This window comes from Salvia splendens, chromosome 14 (assembly GCF_004379255.2).
Source record: "Salvia splendens isolate huo1 chromosome 14, SspV2, whole genome shotgun sequence".
NCBI classification, from domain to species: Eukaryota; Viridiplantae; Streptophyta; class Magnoliopsida; order Lamiales; family Lamiaceae; genus Salvia; species Salvia splendens.
In genome coordinates, this window is record NC_056045.1 from 5,166,016 (window position 1) to 5,187,210 (window position 21,195).

The window sequence follows — 21,195 nt, forward strand, 5'->3', positions numbered from 1 at the left end:
ATAGTTTCTGACGAAAACCAGCGGTTCCGCTGACGGTTTCTGAAAAGGCTAGTGTGTAGGTCGGAAATAGGCCTGAAAAGCTGTCGGAACCGCCGAACCGCCGGTTCCGAACCGGTGGTTCCGACGAAACCGGCGGTTACGGTTTGCAAATAATTGGAACCTGAACCTGCCCGGGGGAACCGGCGGTTCCGATCACGGTTCGAACCATCGCCGACGGTTCCGGTTCTGGTTCGGAACCTCCGGTGACGGTTCCTGGCCGGTTCGTCCGGTTCGGTTCAGTTTGGGGACGTCCAATCTCACAATTTAATGTGTGATTTTAAAATAAAAGAAATTACATAATTATATTAATATAAATAAAAGAAATATGTATCCATTTTATGATACTATGAGAATCAAGTTTTGAGGATTGTTAAGGAGTAGTATTGGTATAGCTACTCCTCGAATTAATTTAATGCTAATTTGTGTGTATTGTCATATTCATTTTGTAGTACAAAATTAAGATTTTATTTATTATTATAAGAATAAAAGCCCAAGCTAGCAACTTAGTGAGTGAAACACATTCCAACAAATCACAGTGAAACGAGAAGAGAAACAATAAAAATGCATGAAACGAGCCCATCTAGCAAGTACGCAAGGACAACAAAAGAAGATGTGGGCTTAATATCCGATCCAGTACAAAATCTAGATTTAAATGCTATGCGCACTATTCATTATAATCATATCAAATGTGTAAATATATACTATAATATTAATAAATTAAAATTTAAAATTCTGTTCTTTATTATACCAAAATAATGCATCTTTTGATAGTTGTGGTTAGGGATGTTAATTTAGCCCGCAACCCGTGGGCTGGCCCGAATAGCCCGCCAAGTTTATAGGGTTAAGGCTGCAAATTTTCAGCCCGTAAAATTACAGCCGATTAACCCGCAGCAACCCGTTAGGGTCAGACCCGAAAACCCGATGGACTTGCCCGGAAACCCGATAAAATTTCTATTGTTCTATTTGTTTGACTCTAATTCGACACTTCATTGATTATTTTATAATATAGATTACTGAGAAAATAACTTTCCATTTTATATATTAAATATATAAATTATATATTAAGTTTTTATTAATATAATAATAGATAAATGAGTTAGAAACTTCAAATTCACTAAAAAAATATATTTAAATTTCTAAACATTCTTTAAAATTTGTTGATGTTTATGTTTTATTTTGCATATATCTCAAATATTAGTATTTGATCATGTTTATGTTTGAGTTTAAGCATATATCTCAAATTTATCATAATTAAATATTTTACATTTTATAAATATAAATAATTTTCACCATTATTTATTAGATTGATCGCATGTTAATTTTATCGGTAGCAACCCGATTAATCTGATAGGCTAGCCTAAAACCCGAGCTTTTAGGGTTAGGGTTGAACTTTTATAACCCGAAAAAAACACAACCCGATTAGCCCGCACCCGATTGACACGCAACCCGAATAGGGTTGGCCCGAAACCCGGTGGGCTGGCCCGATTGACATCCCTAGTTGTGATCAATTTCGAACTAATTTTAAAGATCAAACTACAGACCAAATTAGGGCCATTAGATCTAGTTTTTTGATGAGATGTGCTGATTTTACTTCATTACAGTAGGTTTATTACTTCATTCTAATACGTAATGCCTAGAAACTATAGTAGTATGTTTTTATTTACTTTCAGTAGGTTTTAAAATGATTGAACACATGCTTCATTCGAATTAATTACATTCGTTTTTTACTTTATTCACTTTAAAAATACTACAATTCATTCAAGTAGGTTTATTACTTCATTGGACAGAATTTTTACTTCATTCTAGTAGGACTTCAAATGCTTCTACAGATGTTTCATTCAAATAGTTTATTACATCAATCCACGTGCTTATTACACTATTCAATTAGGCTATCACTTCATTTTGTTGTCATAGCTAGAATTTCGGGCCTATCACAACGTCGAAGGGATGGTTTTGACGTCTCCGTCCGCGAAACAGCTTGTATGTACTGGAATGAAGTAATAATACTATTGGAATGAAGTAAAAATCAACAATAATAAAGTAATATATTCTGGAATGAAGTTAAATCCTCTTAATATTTTATGACTTATTTGCCCTGGGCTAAAGTAAAATAGGCTCATGATGAAGGTGAAAATAATTTATACATTTGTGCATCTCATCCATAAAAAAACTAAACCTAAAAACACTAATTAGATTTAGTTCTACGACAAGGAGTGAATTTGTATATAACGACACTCTATCATATACAATTAATTCAATCTAGCTTTATATATTTAAAGGTGTTTATCTTTTATTATAAAATAATTGTTGATTAAATTTAGTTGTTTATAATATACATTAAATTTTATCATAGAGTTCTACTCCTATGATAAAAGGTGCGTAGAAAAGGCTGAAAAGCTGTCTAAAAACTATTAGTATAAGATTCTAAATTATTATTCATAATTAATATGACAAACTATACGGTATAACTTTATTTAGTGTTATAGTTCTTGGTCATTAGAAGAAAAGAATGCTATAAAAAACAGTTACTTACGGTGCAATTGTCACTTTTTTTTATATTGCAAGCTCTTTTGTCGGAGAAAATATTCAATGATCCATCCATACCAAAGTAAATTAATCTGTGGTGTGTCTAATCAATGAATATTTGATAAATGAAGAACCACATCCAACTAGACTTGAAATTTAATGCAGTTGTTTTTAGAAGATATTCATTAGACTAATTTTATGGAAAATTGCATGGTAATTAACCATTATATTTTTGCCTCTTATATAATAATATATGTCCATACTTAAATATAGGCATAATATAATATTTATTTTCATATTAAGTTACTAAGTATGTATATAATCGTTTATATACATGTGAAAGAAAAGATAGAAAAATGAAATAATGGCTATATTTTTTTATTTTTGTAGAATTTTCAATTATATAAAAATTTATATACATAAGTACATAAGAAAAAAAATCATATCCATAAATGTTAGTTGCCTCCTGTATATAATATATTGCATACTTATAATATTAATAATAATAATAATACTCATCTCTTTTTTTGCCGCAATGAAAATTATAACCTTACACTTGGTTAGAATTTTATGGTCATAATTATACATAGAATTGAAAACTCTACACAAATGATCATATAATAAAATAATTGATACTATTATATTTAAAATTTATGGGGATAAGTACATATATAATTGAAAAATCAGCACAAATAAAAAGAATGACAATAATTTCATTTTTCCATCTTCTTTATTTTTAACGCATATAAACAATTATACATTTAGTAAGTAGCTTAATGCGAAAATAAATTTTTTATTTAAAAGTGTGTACATAGTATATTATACTTAAGAGGTATTAATTTTTCATATTTAAAGATTAAGTAGTTTTTAATGAAAATAGTCTAATGAATATCTTCTAAAAATAACTTTACAAGTGTGCATGTCTAGTGGAGGTGGATCCCTTTATACTTCCATTTGTCAAAGATTCATTAGTTGGTCACACCATGCCATTTTGTCACTTTGGTATGGATGGACCACTGAATATTTTCTCATTTTGTCGCTTATATTATATTAAAGACAACCATCATATAAAACTCTAGTATTTATCATTCTCGCTTATATTATATTAAAGACAACCATCATATAAAACTCTAGTATTTATCATTCATTTCTAGTTATTCTCTCATCTCTCATGTTCTTTACATCTTTTTTATTCATCATTTTTATTGCTAATATTGGAGTAGTTTACTTTCAGCGGATTAACAATAGTTTTGGAACTGACTAGTTAAGAGTTATAAAATTGACTAGAATTTGACCTAACTTCATGATTTTTATGCAATTTGCTCTTTAGTTAAATAAACATTCCCATTTATCTACGTTGAGTGGGATCTATGTTTTTGAAAAATTACTGCATGCAATTTACTTGTCTGTTTATAGTTTCTAGTCCACTTTTTGGTAATTTTTTCTCTCTTATAAGATAAAATTTATTTTTCACTAATAATACTTGAATCACTTTGTCTTTCCATCTCTCTTAAATTACAGTATCAATTTCGCATCAAATTTCGTTACTAATCCAATAAGTAGGGATGTCAATCGGGCCAGCCCATCGAGTTGCGGGTCAATCGAGTGCGGGCTAATCGAGTTGTGAATTCTTTTGGGTTGTAAAAGTTCAGCCCTAACCCTAAAAGCTCGGGTTTCGGGCTAGTCCAGCGGGTTAAATTGGTTGCTACCGATAAGATTAACATTCGATCAGTCCAATAAATAATGATGAAAATTAGTTATATTCATAAAATGTAAAATATTTAATTATGATAAATTTGAGATATATGGTCAAACTCAATCATAAACATGATCAAATACTAATATTTGAGATATTTCGTGAAATTTTAATGCATGTTTTAGAAATTTAAATATTTTTAAAGTGAATTTGAAGTTTTTAATTTATTTATCAATTATTATATTAATTAAAAATTAATATATAATTTGTATATTTAATATAAAATTGAAAGTTATTTTTTTAGTTATCTATATTATAAAATTAATCAATAAAGTGTCGAATTAGGAGTAAAAAATAGAATAATAGAAATTTTATCGGGTTTTCGGGTCTAGCCTCAACGGGTCACGGGTTAATCGGGTGCGGGCTAATCGGATTTTAATTTTATCGGGTTAGAAATTTCCAGTCCTAACCCTATAAATTTGGCGGGCTATTCGGGTCAGCCGACGAGTTACGGGCTACCAATAAGTACTACTCCTTCATTTCTTGAAATAAAGTAGTCCGGTAGCTAGAGCAATAGAAAAAAACAAAAAGTGATGATGAAATGGAAAGCAAAAGGCAAAAACGCAGTGAGGAATAAATGAGTGAAGAATCAAAGTCGGCACTAAACAAGGACTGCATCGTTTTCTTACTCTCCAGAATTTCCCCATCATCTCTTCCATGACCTAATTTGAGAGAGAGGGAGAAATCTGACAAATTGAAAGCCCAAACAGCATTATCAATCTGCTTTTTTGGGTGTGGTCTGAGCATACCATACAAAAAGACAATAACAAGAAATGCATTCTAGATTGACAATGATGAAGCATATTTAGAAAAATGGCCAAATGGAAAATTAATTAGAAATCAAACTCAGTCAGTTTTCTTTTTTAATGTCCAACTTTTTGAATGAAGTTGACTGAAGTCACACAAACCTGTTCCTCCCACACCTATATATAAGGTGAATTATTAGAAAAACAACTAGATTTGATCAATTTATGGTTAATTATGCAATTTTAAAAAATAACTAATACTAATATGGAGTAATAACTTTGACAATTTCATAAGTAATTGCAAATTGAACAGTTGCATATTTTAGGATGGAAGGTTAAGAATGGGTCCTTGAGTTCATCCAGGCCCATTTAAAATCGACACAAATTTGGGTAGTTTTGTTGTTCGAATATTAGTTTACATGATCTAAAATCTCTTGTTCAAAAAATAATGCAGATATTTTAACCTTAATAAGCAACTCTGTTAACGAGACCCAACCATAAAAGTAATGCAAATTTACAAATTAATGTGTGAATTTGTTGCACGACATCCATGTATTCATTTTCTAAAATTCTGGTTAAACTGAATGAGTAAATCAATTTGTCATGCACGCTTTTGAAAAGATTAAGTCTGTCAGCTTTGTCACGCTATTATTCCATTTAAATTTCAAACCGTAACATATCTCCAACGACCCATATACTAATCAAAGCTCAAATCATGCATATCAAACTATTGATTCGTTCTGATTTTGCGATCATGCAAGATCTCAGTGTTGTTATATCTCTATTGGACGTCAATCAAAACAACGTTGTCACATTAGTTAATGCAAAAGCATTGTATTATGCTAAACTAAATAATTTTATTTGTTGAATTATGATTTATATTACTATGATGCATTAGAGTCAGAATCTTAATTAGTTACAAAATCAGAAAAATTAATATTAATAATTTGCATACGAAAGGTTTAGAAATTAATAGGAAAATGCACCTTAAAAATAAAAAAAACTAAAACATAATCATATTTCATTAAAGTAATAGGTGATTAAACTACTAACATAAGAAAAAGGTGGGAGAACTTATTACTACTCCATAAAAGTTGGAAGTTTATCATTTATCTAAAGAAGCCTTTGAACAATTTTGTTTTGAGAAAGGGACTACACAAGTGAGTCAATTTATAGATAATACGATGGTCCCACCGACATCTAGACACAAAAATAAACCTCCAACCCACATATTGCTGTTTGCTCATTTTTCACTTGTTTATGAATTGAGTTAATAATTTTGAAAAAAAATACTAATCTCTAAAGTTTGTTTTATAACAGGCTACATAAATGAATGAATTTCAGGTGGCAAAATATAAATTAAAAAAGGATGACAGGTAGGATTAAAGAAAAATTTAGTGCCAATTGAGAATCAAAAACTAAGAACACCCAACTTAATTTAATCACAGTCAATGGTGAAAATTATAAAATACTGACATGGAAAGAATCGAATAGGTGTATTCTATAAGCCTATAACCTTAAACAAACAAGCATCATACTCATGCTTCACTAGTATGTTTAATTTGCTACTTCAAGGACATGGAGATCACAAAATTTATGTTTTCAAAAAAATAGATTGCAAAAATTCCAAATAAATGTCACAAAATAATCTAACAGCATTAGCTTGAATTCATTGTTATGACTTATGAGATGCAGTCATACCTACTCATAACTCAGCAATTACTGCTGAGCAAATTGTTTATAAAGACAAGATTGAAATCTACATAACACCATGATATCCAGCTGAATCCAGAAGCACCGCTTTGATCTGCTCCGGCAACACATCCTGCCCTTCCCTGAATTGCTGAGAGAGAGAGAGAGAGACAGTGTACTAGTTTAGTTCAGGACATATCAATGGAGGGTGAGCAATGAATTGCATATTGTTGCAAAAATGACTATGTTTGCAGTTAATTGACAAAGACAATACAGTTCCACCTTCCCATAAGAGAAATAAAAACTCCCAAGAACAAGAACAGGGAGATAGATTATCTTAGTACTACTACTCACATGTTGTATAGTTCTGGTTCATATTCAACTTGTCGGGATTCAGATAGTCCTGGCCTTTTAGCAATATCCATGTTCTTGACTATTCAACAAAAATCTGTTCCAGTTTACTTGAATCGTATACTTTGCTATTTTCTTATTTCAAGTGGTAAAGGCTCAATATGTACTGCCTATCAATTAATTAGATGATAACAAGGATGACGAATAACTTATTACTATCTTGCTGGTTGAATTCGAAGATCCTCTCATCTAACATCTTCATTACTACGAGATGCACAGAACATGAAAAAAATTAAACACATTAATGCATCCCCGTAGTTCGTGGGGTCATGAGATGCATACCACCAAAAAAGCTTGATATTGGTATCTAACATCGATATACTCCAAGAAAATGACAGCGATTTAGAAATCTACCTCCGCTCGGAACACATCCAAGGCAAAGCCGTTGAAACAGCTTATCACAGCTTGCTGGATGTCCAGACCAAGGTTGTCCAAAGCCCTCATAGTCGACAACAAGAGACCTGGTCGACGAGCACAGAACATGTGGATATTCACAGCCCTCCCTTCTCTCAGCCTTACTTCGACCTACCAGAAAATTCAAGGACACAAAACCGTTAGCAGAATTCCATAAGGGAAACCCAAAAAACAATTTGCATGTATGAAATTCGAGTTATACTTGTACTACATCAACTTCGTTTCTTGATCTTCTAAAGATTATGAAAGCATGCAAACTAGAACTATGCACATCTCTTGACCTAAGTAGAAAGCTAGATGTAATTTCTCCATTGATTGCAGGAATCGATAGTCAGCACCCAAAATATACAGAGAAAGAAAGATAGGACACGAAAATATGCATATGCGTGTACCCTTGCAGGTTGGTTCTTGGGACTAGGTGCCGAGCTTGCACAGATTTCCTCCTTGATGCGATAAGGGAGAGTCGGTGGTGTGGGCGTCAAAGGATTGAAGCTCGTCGATGGATGAAGCAGAGATCCAGCTGGGGTAGCTTCAAGTTCATTATGAATATCACTTATGCGTTGCAAAAGCTCCTTCAGATAATCAATTGCATCTCCAAGAATTGAAGCTCTATCCATCTGCAAATTATTTAATTGCACCAAAAAGAAAACAGAAAAGGAAATCAAAATCGGAAACGGAACATCTATTCCCAGAATTCACAGCACACAAACATGCACTCTCTCTCACAGTCTGAACCTCTGATATTTCTGAAGGGGAACATGATCAACACGAGCTTCATTAAATGCATGAGAGAAACACATTTATATAAACTGAATAGCATAAATTTAAAAAAGAAAAAAACATGAAATTGGACGAAATCTGAGAAACCCCCAAACAGATTGTTACTGGATTAGGAAAAATCGAGACCTACCTTGCTGATTTTAGGCACAACAGATCTGAGCATGTAGAGCCTGTCATTGAGCTTCTTCCTCCGGCGCCGCTCCGCCATCAGATTCTTCGCCGGCATCCCCTTCCTCTTCCCCTTGTGGTCGCCAGCCGTGACGCTGCTGTTGCCGTTGGAATTGTAGCCGAATTTATCGGTGGGTTCATCGGAATCGTAATTCAAGGTGGAGATATCAGCGCCTATATCCTCCATTTCATCATCAAAGCTCCTCTTCCTCTTCCTCCCCAGTTCCATCTCCCCTGCGTCATCCACGCTCGTCAAGCCCTCGTCGCTCTTCGAGCTCATAGCCCCCAAATTCTGCAGCCTCGAGCTCTGCCGCAGCGCCGCCCTCTTCTGAAACAGAGTCGGCTGCGCTCCCACCGGCGGCTGGACCTCGAGCGGCCTCAGCAGCTTAGGCCTGTTCGGATTCAATCCGACTCCGCCGCTAGGGTCGAAACCCTCGAAATTGATTGCGTTGGAAGCACCTCCAGCAGCGGCGCTATCGTCGGAAAAGGGAAGCATCCGCGTCGCGAACTCGGCGCTGGATTGAAATTGAGAATTGAATCCGTTAAACCCCATCATCATAGGCGCGGAAACCGCGTCCGGAGCGGGGAAGTAGCTCTGGTCGCAGCTCAAATCGAAGCCGCCGTTGTCAAAATTGGCGGTGAAGAGAGAGGGCATTACGGATTTAGGGGGTAAAAATGCGGGCGAGGAATCGAGGTGGAAGGGCTGGGAGGGAGAGCAGGAGGAAGAGGAATCCAAAGGATTGAATAAAAGGGAGCTGAATTCCGGTAGGTTGAAGGGATTGGGGGCGGCGATGGCATTGTTGAGGAAGCAATCAGAGTCGAGCATGGACTTGAAGGAAGTGAGAGAGGCGTTGTTGATTGCGTCGTCTCGGGCGGAGGCGGCGGCGTCGTTGTGCTGGCGAGGCGGCCAGGAGATGGCCTCATCTTCCTCGGCGTCAATCCAGGCGGCGGCGGTGGCCCTCGGCAGCATTGTGGGGTGTGTTTGAGTGTGTGTTATCTGCAAAAGAGAGTTGCAGAGAGCAGAGACGTAGGCGAAAAAAGGCAAGTGGCTTTTCACTAATTTAAGAGAGAGATGGGGAGGAGAGAGAAAGAGAGGGATTTGTGTTTTTTAGTTTGAAAATTAATCATTTCGGTTTACTGTATATTCCTTTTCCAATCCACATAAAACATCGGACGTATATAATTTACATCAATCACAGTTAAAAAGTGGTGAAAAAATTCTTGAAAATAGAACTATTATCTGCTTTATACTTTTTCTTGAGAAAAAAAATGCCATTAATATGGAGTAATAATTTAATGTATTGGATTAAAAATAATAAATTCGTTTTCATTAATTGCTGATTCAACTATGGTTAAAAGTTCATGGACTAGTTGAAAAATCGGTTCAATTTTGTGAAAAATTGGAAACAAACTTAGCAATTGTGATTTTTTGGAATTAAACATAGATAAATACAATCATTATCATTTTTACAAATTCTTATCTAGTGCCGGCGGTATGCGGCCGGGTCATATCTGCGCTCTTTTTCGCGTAACTGCTTAGATTCGATCGAATCTGATTCAAGTTTTTCAACAAGGAGTATCATTTATTGTTACTGAAAAAATGTCGTTTTGCATTTATCAAATTTTTCATATAATTATATTAAAGGAAATCATTCTCATTTACGATTAGGTCATATTTGCGCCTTTTTTTCAAGCTGGTGTTTTGATTCGACCTGATTTGATTCACGTTATTCAACAAGGAGTATAATTTTATATTATTATTATTATTATTATTATTATTATTATTATTATTAAAAAGATACTCCATTCTGCCAAAACCTAACCCGGTTTGACATTTCGGGTTGTCCGTCATTTAAAGATATTTACCTTTTTTCATTTTTTAGTAGTAGACATCGTACTTAATTAACTCATTACACTCACTTTCTACTACTCTAATAAAGTTAATAGTACTTTATAAAATGAAACTCGTTTTCCACTAATTTCTTTTATAAAGTCAAATAATTTCTTAAAACTCGTGTCAAGATAAAATGTGTTTTTAAATGTCAGATGGGGAAGTATCATTTTACATTTATTAAAAGTTTTACCTAATTTTATAAATGATTCATTCTCATCTACAGATAGGTCATATTTGCGCCTTTTTTGCATCGTCGCTTAAATTCGACCTGATCTGATTCACGTGATTCAACAAGTATCATTTGCTGTTAATAAAAATAGTACTAACATTTTGCATTTATTAAAAATTTCATCTAATTTTGTAAAATAAATCTTCTCATTTACGGCTAGGTCATACATTCATCATTCCTCACGCTGCCTCTTAGATTTTATCCAATCTGATTAACGTTATTTAACCAGTAACATTTGTTGTTAATAAAAAAATATCGTTGTGCATTTTTCAAAAGTTTCATTCGCTATAATAATATGAATCATTCTCATTAAAAATGAGACGTCATAGTTTCCATGTCATCCATCAAGCTTGTGGATCTTCTCATTTCTTATATTTGTTGGCTGGATAACAATCGAATTTCTCTAAAGCTTCTCTGTTTGTGTATAGTGACGAAGTGAATAAAAATCGATAAAAAATAGGGCTAACTGCTTTAAAGTCACAAACTTTTCTCATTTTCCAGTTTTTTCCCACGAACAAAAAAATTGGCGTATAATGTCATGAACTTTATATTTGGTCGTCGTTTTCCCATAACGGGTTTTCCGACCATGAGAGCCTATCGAAGAACGGAGCACTTGTTTTGAGACGACGAATGTCCGGTGCGTCCCGCTGCGTCGACTCTCCGTCGGAGTTCCTATCAAAGTTGTACAATTGGCCCTTCCCCATCTCCCTCACATGATCCACATGGCCCTGCTCCACCCTTCCTTCTCCCACAGCAAAGTGTAGTGACTCAATTCAGCCCATGCTTGAATCCGACCGCTCCAATTTCCGGCGCCGTCGGAGGCGCGTTGAAAACCACTCCGTGTTGGAGAAGCTTCCATTCGTTTTCAGGCTCTGAAACTAGATTGCTGCATTGGAGCTCAGCGATTCAATCGAGGTCGCCAGATTACTGCGTTGATCGTGAAACTCTAAATTCTCCCCTTGCTTTAGCGGAAAGCAAACCCTAATCGAGAGGGATCGAGGTTAAAGCATGGCTGCTGTCAAATCGCAGGCAATAAATCGGCGAAATTAGAAGTGAATTGGTGGTGAAAAACGCTGGTATTTGATGATTTGAGGAGCTGGAAATCCATGGCGGGGGAGAATTTGAGGGTGTCGTCGTTGGGGAGGGATTGATCTTCTTGTTCTTACGGCAGCCACCGCCGCCTCCTCCTCCTTCGCGCCGTTTCCGGAGGAGCTTCTAGAGGAGAGAGCAACTCGCCGTTAGTGAGGTCTACCGACGACGTCGTTTTGCCTATGGAAAACGACGTCGTTTCATGAATTTCTGGCGTTCTCCACGTCAGATTTCAGGCTTGCCACGTCCACACAATTTCAACCGGAAAACTCCAGGGTCGGGTCAAATGGGAAATGCTCACAACCCAACAAAGTTCATGACATTATACGTTAATTTTTTTTGTTCGTGGGAAAAACCGAAAAATGAGAAAAATTTATGACTTTTAAGGCAGTTTGCCCTAAAAAATAAATCAAATAAAAAAAATTGACCTTATATTAAGCATCACCATGCGACGCCGTTTTGCTCATCTAATATTTCATCCGCGTAAGAAATACTCCCTCCGTCCGGCAATAGGAGTCCCATTCACAAGTAGCGCGGGTTTTAAGAAAGAGTTTGAGTGTGTAATAAATGTAGTGTGATAGTGGAATGTGGGTCCCACTTAAATTGTTGGTTGAATGCAAAAATTGAGCTATATGAACAAATGTTCATAATTTCAGTGTGTTAAATCCAAATTTAATTGGATTTAAGTATTCCTATTGTAAATAAAAACAAACTGGAATAAATAAAACATTAATTGCAATTTTTAATTGATGCAAAGAACCTGCCTTCCATACATTAATTACAGTACGTACAAGAGGTGACCAAAAACAATTCAAGAGGTGGCCAAGAGGTGTTCTCCCAAGAATATGTTGGGATTGGAGAGTAGTGGGTCGCGATTGGGGTCGGAATCGACGCCTCTGAGGGGTCGAACGCCCATTCCTGGGAAGGAGGCGAGGCGGGGCCGATTAGGGTTTGAGGAGGCGGAAATGGAAGGGGGTTAGGGGTCTGTGAGAGAGATATTGGTGATAATGGTTCGGAATCGGAGTCCATTTCACCAATCTAGTCAGTGACGATTAGATTTTCAGGAGGAGAGGTAAGGCGGCGATTAGGGTTCGACGAGGAGAGTAGATGGAGAGAGTGAGAGAGTGTTGGGGTTGAGAGAGTGAGAGGTGAGAGGATGGAGAGAGTGAGAATTTAAAAAGGGACAGGTGTTGGGGTTTGGGGGTGTAAGGAGTATTAAATTGCAATTTCCAAATATGGTAAGTGAACCGGGACTCCTAATCGCGGACGTCTCGAAATGGAAAAACGGGTCTCCTATTGGCGGACGGAGGGAGTATTGATTGTCACCATTATTGATTTCTAACCAACGTTCACTGAAAATTCATAATTCTATATATTATGATTGTGTTAAGAAACTTAGAGCATCCGCAACGGTGGCGCCGTAACCCGCGTCCGTCCGCGCCGCTGACACGGCGCTGCTCGATGCATCGAGCAGCGCCGTGCCAGCGAGCAGGTGACGTGGCGGCACGCGATTGGGCAACGGCATAGCCGTTGCCTTTGAATATTTTTTTATTTAAAATTCGTTATTTAATTATAAATAATGATAAAAAAATAAAAAAAATTATTTTCCAAATCCCAAAATTATTGCCGTTTTTTGCCCGTTTTTCTGAATTTTTTAGATTTTCCCCCCCCCCAAAATCATCTATAAATACACACATTCATCATCTATTTATCACATCAAATCATCTCTCATTCATAATTCTCATACAAACTATCAACACATTCATCCCTCACTCAAAACCTCAAATGGATTTCACCCATCTCATGGCGGAAGCGGAGCGCGAAGAACAAGAATACTACGAACAACATCGTGCCGCTTACGAAGCATATGTCGCGGCGAATACCCCCGCTCCTCCTCCTCAACGAACTAGATCAACTCGCCGCTACATCCATTGGGACCGGAAGGGAGCCCACGAAAGGCTCGTTGCCGACTACTTTGCCGACCAGCAGCAGTTTCCGGCATATTACTTCAGGCGCCGTTTTCGCATGTCAAAGCGCTTGTTTATGCGAATTGTCAACACATTGTCCGCACGTGTTGAATTCTTTCAAACAAGTCCAGATGCAGCCGACCGGTAAAGTATCACGCCATTGCAGAAGTGTACGTGTGCCATTCGACAACTCGCTACTGGGCAAACGGCCGACATCTTCGACGAGTATTTGCATATCAGTGAGTCCACTAGAATCCTTTGTCTAAAGAATTTTTGTGAGGGCGTTCGTTCAGCCTTCGGGGATGAATTCCTTCGGGTACCCACCACCGATGATTGCCAACGGTTGCTTCGTCTTCACGAATCAGTCCTTCGGGGATGAATTCCTTCGGGTACCCACCACACGGAATGCTTGGCAGCATTGACTGCATGCATTGGAGGTGAAAGAATTGCCCGACTGCTTGGAGGGGGCAACACTTAAGCAGTCACAAAGGCGGCGGCCCAATACTTATTCTTGAGGCAGTTGCCGACCACTGCCTATGGATTTGGCATGCATATTTCGGCGTTGCCGGATCCAACAACGACTTGAACGTGCTCTATTCGTCACCCCTCTTCAATGATGTGATTAATGGTGTAGCACCGACGATCGACTTCACTGTCAACGGAACTACATACCACATGGGTTACTATCTCGCCGATGGTATCTACCCAAGGTGGTCGACTTTCGTGAAGACGCTCAGCAGCCCGCACGACCCGAGATGGAATCTTTTTGCGCAGCGTCAAGAGTCCGCGCGGAAAGACGTCGAAAGAGCCTTCGGGGTCCTTCAAGCCCGATTCAACATTGTGAAGGCCCCGGCTCGGCTGTGGTACGTGAATAATATCGCCGACATCATGTTCACGTGTATTATCTTACACAACATGATTATAGCCGACGAAGGGCCGAGGGCGGCTAGCTTCTACGACGAGGATGAAGCCGGAAGCTCAACAGCGAGGTCACCCCCACGCCGAGGTGAGCATACGACGGTTGGCCAGAGGATCGAGACAAGTCACACAATGCGCGATACCCGAACCCACATTCAGCTACAAGAAGACCTAATCAAACACATGTGGGCGAAATTCAGCAACGAGTAGTGGTTTTTTTTAATTTTTAGTATTTTAATTATGTAATTTTTAATTTTTAGGATTTTAATTATGTCGTTTTTATTTTATTTGTCATTTGTAATATTATTTAGGTTTTTTAATGAATTTTAGTATTATGGAAATGTTTTTGTTTAATTGAATTTTAAATTAATTGTGCTCGTCCTTGCGGAAGAGCACAACTGTGAGTGTTGTGCTCTTGTCAGAGAGCAGACAGAAAAAGTGGGGCCTGGCCCACAGCCGTGCCGCTGGCAAGAGCACGGTTGTGGATGCTCTTATAGTTATGCTTTATATATGAGACTAGTTATTAATAAAATACAGTGAACTATAAATTTGTTCTCTGAATTATTGCGTTTGCAAGCACACATTTCATAGAAAATAAATAATCTCATAAATCTTTGTACAAATATATAATCACGTTTCAGATAATTTTTTCACTTTTTTTTAAACACAAAAATTTCTTTCTTTTATACTCTTTTTTCTATCTCACATTTTTCACTATATTTTGTTCTCTTTTTAGTACTCTATCTAACTCTCACCAGTCTCATTAAGCAAAGCATATTTTACAAAGATATAATACTACCTTACTGATACAATGTTAGTTAATGTCGGGCTACATTTAACAATTACTCTTGGATTATATTCTAGATAATTATACGAGCCGAATTAAATTTGCAAAACAAATTAAATTCAAAAATCGAATTTTGAAAGAAATATGAAAATCTGTTTCTATTTATTTCATTTACATTAATAGAATCGGAATACAATAATGAAAAAAATGCGAGAATAAAGATTAATTAAGACAGACATAGTGTTGTTGTAGGAGGGGACCACCTAAATCCGCCAAAGATTTGTTCTTTTCAAGCTTTTTTTATGTCATTTTGATCATAAAACGCGAAAAAAATAGCGCGCGAAACAAATAACGATTTTAAGAAGGAATATTTAATGCAGTCGAGGGTTGTTGATAGATTTAAAACATAGGTATAATTTCATTTTCATTTTCATTTTTTTAAATTTGTATCGGTTTTATCATCGGAGAAAATTAATTTTGAGAGTTGCGATTTAAAATTGATTAAGAGCTATCGAATTCATCACATGATTTGCATAGTCCAATCATTTTCATTTTTCATTTTTCTAGGAACAAGGTACTTAAACCAAAAAGTATATACTAAACAAAAAAAGCGCAAGGTCAAGAACAATAATAAGCTTTTCAAGATTTCAATCAATTTTTAAATCTCAAAAGCTTCTTTATTATTCTGAAATTTAACTGCCATTTAGTATTAAATATATACATATAGTACATATTAACCAAAATATATTTTAACATAATTATAATAGTTATGTAATGATACTCGTATAATGTTCGTAATTTGAATAATTATAGATGACATATGAGTACGAGATAGAGGAGTGAGGGCATATAGAGCGTAAATAAGAGACTAACATAAGTTTTAAAAAATGTGAATGTATGTAACTTTAAAAAATTACTCTACTAAAAGTGTGAATCTCATTTTTATAGTACATTAATTTAATAACACTACTCAATTGTGACGATTTAGTCATACGATGACTAAATATGTGGCCTGTAGTGAGTAGTCATAACAGCTCAAGGTTATATGTGATGTGCATTTCATAGCTGTACTAAATTTAGGTTGTTTTATTTTAGGAAAGAGCCATAAATATGTTATATGGAGATCTAGTAGGAAAATTACCTTGTACCAACCTGTTATTACTCTTATCTTTTTCTCGAAAAGTAAAAGTCTCCATACAATACTAGGTAGAGGTGGTCGTAGACTACTAGTAGTAAAATTAATTCCTTTTCATTGAATTAATAACACTTAGTTATGTTAATTGATTCAGTTCCAACGTAGAAATCTGGCAAAAACTTGCGGTGTCAGAACGATTTGAAATTCGCACGGTAAATGGGAATTGCGATTGGGAATCGAACTCACCGTTGCGATGACGGACGATTGATTTTGGCCATCTGACATCGTTTAAGGGATGAAAACTGCAATTTACTGTTTTTCGGTTTTAGTTTTAATTTTCTATATTGCGTTTTATTTTCTTTTGAATTTCTACGGTTTTCTAGAAGCTTATAATTAGCGTTGCTTTTGTTTTGGAAGACAGTTTGTTTTTGATAATTTATATTTCGTTTTCACAGAAACTAGGGTTTCTTGATTACTTCTCCATTTAGTCTTATTTCTCTATACGTTTTGCATCATTAATGATAAAAAGAAATGCATGATGTTACAGCGGAAACAAAGAACACTTGATATTTATCACCAATAGGGCAATAGATATTTTTTTCAAAAAAAAATTTCGCATATTAAGTTTGCAAATATTTAATCCATGGCGTAGTAATTCGGAACTCTTACTCAATTAATAGAAGGAAAAACGTGTATAAATAGTTAAATACAACGAAAATATATTAGTACTTTTTTTTATCGTTAATTGGTCCTCTTTTTATACACGAGTTTTAGTGGTTTATGAGTAACATTTTATTCTTGGTCATGATTAGGCATTTAGGCCCACAAATCTTGAGTTTTGGACTTTGATTTCCTAAATAAGTATATTGGGACTCTCTCTGACCACCTTTTGGTCTGGTTTACATTTCCTAAGCTGTTCACAACAGATTTTCGACACGAAATAGTATTATTGAAAGATTGAGAGATTGTAATATTTCATTATATTGATGAATCATTCGAGTACACTTTGATATAGGGCCTGATTATATTCTCATATGGTAAGGAATAATCTATTCCTAGACAATGTAATTGTGTATCAATCCTATTAAATGAATATCAATTATGCACTAATCTATTATTTCTTGCCTTCTTGATTTATGGTAAGTCTTTGTGACACTCCCCCTCAAGTTGAGCAACGGCATCTCCGATGCTCAACTTGCTCAAGACTTCATCGAACATCTTAGGATTTACTGCCTTGGTGAGAATGTCGGCGAGCTGGTCTTCTGATCTGACAAATGGAAACTCTATGATCCCTCCTTCGATTTTCTCCTTGATAAAGTGACGGTCCACTTCCACGTGCTTAGTTCTGTCATGTTGGACCGGATTCTCAGAGATGCTGATAGCAGCCTTGTTGTCGCAGAATAATTGACTTCTTCTTTTGGGAGGAAGACCAATTTCAGTGAGCAAACGTCTCAGCCACATGATCTCTGTTAGACCACTTTTGATTCCTCGGAATTCAGCCTCAGCACTTGATAATGCTACCACCTTCTGTTTTTTGCTCTTCCAGGTGACCAAATTCCCTCCAACGAAGGTAAAGTATCCTCCCGTAGATTTTCTGTCTATCGGGTTGCTTGCCCAGTCAGCGTCTGTGAATCCATCTACTTCAAGATCATCATTCTTCCTTAACAGTACCCCATAACCTGCAGTCCCCTTCAAATAACGGACCACCCTTAGTGCTGCATCCATGTGGTTTTCTTGGGGTTTATGCATGAACTGACTTATAACTCCCACTGCATAGGATATGTCTGGCCTTGTATGGGCGAGATATATTAACTTACCAACCAGACGTTGGTATTCTTCTCGGTTGGCGAGTTTGACTCCTTCTTCAAACTTTAAGCCATGGTTGACCATAAGTGGTATATCTGCAGGCTTGCAGTCGAGGAGTCCGGTTTCTGCGAGGAGATCCAACACATATTTCTTTTGTCTTAGGAATATCCCCTCTCTGGATCGAAGCACTTCAATTCCTAAGAAATATTTTAGAGCCCCTAGATCTTTCATCTCGAATTCTTGGGACAAGTTTTTCTTCAAGTCCTCTATTTCTTCTTCATCATCCCCGGTTATGATCATGTCATCCACATAGATGATTAGACAAGCTATCCGATCACCTTTTCTTTTGATGAACAATGTGTGGTCTGATTGGCTTTGGGAGTAACCATACTTGTTCATAGCTTGTGAGAATCTTCCAAACCATACTCTAGGTGACTGTTTTAGCCCATAGAGAGTTTTCTTTAGCCTGCACACCTGTCCTTCGTTAAATTCGTTCGAGTATCCTGGAGGGACTTCCATGTACACTTCTTCATCTTTCTTCAACTCTCCATGTAGGAAGGCGTTCGTCACGTCAAACTGATGCAGCTTCCAATCCTTGCATGCCGCAACTGAAAGTAAGGTTCTGACTGTGTTCATCTTTGCCACTGGGGAGAAGGTTTCCTCATAGTCTATTCCATAGGTTTGAGTGTATCCTTTTGCCACTAACCGTGCCTTGTACCTCTCGATAGATCCGTCTGCTCGTCGTTTGATGGTGAATACCCATCGGCATCCTACTGGTTTCTTTCCTTCTGGTAGACTGCATTTTTCCCAAGTGTTGTTTCTGAGAAGTGCGTCCATCTCCTTTTTCATTGCCTCTCTCCAGTGCTGATGTTTCATTGCCTCTTTAGCCGATCGTGGGAGGTCCTCTTCATACAAGGCCACTTCAAAAGCTCGAGCCATCTCAGTTAGGTGTCCAACAGAGAGGTTTGCCATAGAGTAATTTGTTTTGCGTCCCTTCCAGTCTGGTGAGTATCTCTTTGGGGGTACACCCCTTGTGCTCCTTGGTGGTAGTTCGAACGATCTGCCACTCACTCCTGGCTCTTCGCTTGGCTCATTTTTCTGTCTCCCATGGTTAGTATTAAGTTGAGAGGTGGAATCATTTTCAGGATTACTAACCTCAGGAATCGTAGACGAGTCTGACAATGAGACGGGTTCACTGATTTCGCAAGGTGTATTATGGGATGAAGACGGCCCGGTAGTACCGCAGCTCGCATCATCTGTTGGACCATCTTCTGTCACAGGGTTTGGTAATGGCATCAGGGAGAGTGTGTGGTCTGGAGTATGTGGGTTTTGGTCTGGAGTAAGTGTTCTTTCTGGATTTGGGCCTAGAGACCAACTTAGCGGGTCACTAACGGGTTCGGAACCCTTTTTCTCCCCCTGACCGCTAGGTTGGTTATAGAAATACTCGTTTTCCACGAAGTCACAGTTCATGGTAACATAGAGACGCTTGGTTTTTGGGTCGTAGCATCGATACCCTTTCTGATCTTTCCCATAACCTACGAAGACACACTTAATGGAACATGGGGAGAATTTTGTTCTGTCGTGTTTAGGTATGTGGACAAAAACAGAGCACCCGAAAATTTTGGGTTTGAGGGTAAGTGGTGGTGGTATGTGATTTTGTGTAGAGAAGACGTCGAATGGAGTTTTAAAGTTGAGGATATGGGTAGGTAACCGATTTAGTAGGTATACTGATGTGGCTACTGCCTCGGGCCAAAAAGTTTTGGGTACGTGTGAATCGATTAGGAGGGCTCTAGTCATTTCTAGGATTTTCCTGTTTTTCCGCTCAGCGACCCCATTTTGCTCGGGAGTGTGTGGACACGTTGTTTGATGGACTAAACCTCTCTCAGAAAAAACTGTTGCATTTTCGAGTTAACGAATTCCCCCCCGTTATCGGACCTAAGGATTTTGATTTGTTTGTTATACTGAGTGTGCACCATATTGTAGAACAAAGTAAATTTCTCGAAAACATCAGATTTAGATTTCAAAAAATATACCCAAGTTAAACGTGTGCAATCATCGATAAATAACAAAAAATACTTAAATCCAAGGCTACCCAAAACGGGTGCTGGGCCCCAGACATCAGAGTGAATCAAGGAAAAGGTGGTGTCCACACGAGAATTATTGAGCTTATATGAGTGTCTATGACTTTTAGCAAAAAAACAAGTATCACAATTGAAAGAAAACTGAGTACTGGCTAAGTCGGGAAAAAGCATACGCATGTATCCTATGGAGGGATGTCCTAACCGGCAATGCCAAAGCCAACCCTGTGATTCTGTTGGTCCGTGAGTCAGCATCGCAGTACCGGGTTGGGCCATCTTGTCCACATAATACAATCCTTGTTGTTCAGTGCCACGCCCAACTGTCATCCCCGTCTTGATATCCTGTAAAACACACAAATCGGGCTCCATTAGAAGTTTGCACTTTAATTCTCTAGTTACATGGCTAACTGAGAGTAATTTGTGTGCTAGTAGTGGCACATATAGGCAATTCGAGATCTGCAATGTTGGAGTGATCTTGATTGTGCCCGCCCCCTGGACTGGAATTATACTCCCATTTGCTGTCTGAACATATTTCTTATGTGGAGCAGAGATATTAGTAAAATCAGTAAGTTCATAAGACATAGTATCAGTAGCACCGCAGTCAAAGATCCATTCATGCTCTTTATGTTGTTTTCTGGATAGTGATGAATGTGCGAGGGCTTGGAATTTATTGTGGCAAGGGATGTTGGGGTTAATTTCGAATTCTGGGTAAGTTGAGGGTGTTTTTGCGAAAGCACAAGAGCTGGTGGGGTCATTTAGA

The 21,195-nt window shown here is 37.2% G+C and overlaps 1 protein-coding gene across 1 annotated transcript; it reads right to left on the reverse strand.

Moving 5' to 3' along the window:
• Nucleotides 1–6,660: 6,660 nt before the first annotated feature.
• LOC121766058 (transcription factor ICE1-like) lies at nucleotides 6,661–9,657 on the reverse strand. The gene is made up of 4 exons (XM_042162391.1): nucleotides 8,495–9,657; nucleotides 7,977–8,201; nucleotides 7,525–7,695; nucleotides 6,661–6,910 (listed from the first exon to the last, which is right to left on the reverse strand). The coding sequence occupies exons 1-4, from the start codon at nucleotides 9,500–9,502 to the stop codon at nucleotides 6,827–6,829; spliced, it is 1,488 nt and encodes a 495-aa protein (XP_042018325.1). The 5' UTR covers nucleotides 9,503–9,657; the 3' UTR covers nucleotides 6,661–6,826.
• Between the last annotated feature and the right edge of the window lie 11,538 nt (nucleotides 9,658–21,195).

Bases quoted from the DNA above. Each gene is read 5' to 3' on its own strand.
- LOC121766058 (XM_042162391.1), bottom strand. From the start codon at position 9,502: ATGCTGCCGAGGGCCACCGCCGCCGCCTGGATTGACGCCGAGGAAGAT. The intron at 7,696-7,976 runs GTACACGCATAT...ATTTTCTGGTAG, and splicing joins CCAAGAACCAACCTGCAAGG to GTCGAAGTAAGGCTGAGAGA. The intron at 6,911-7,524 runs GTAGATTTCTAA...TCTCTCTCTCAG, and splicing joins TGGATGTGTTCCGAGCGGAG to CAATTCAGGGAAGGGCAGGA.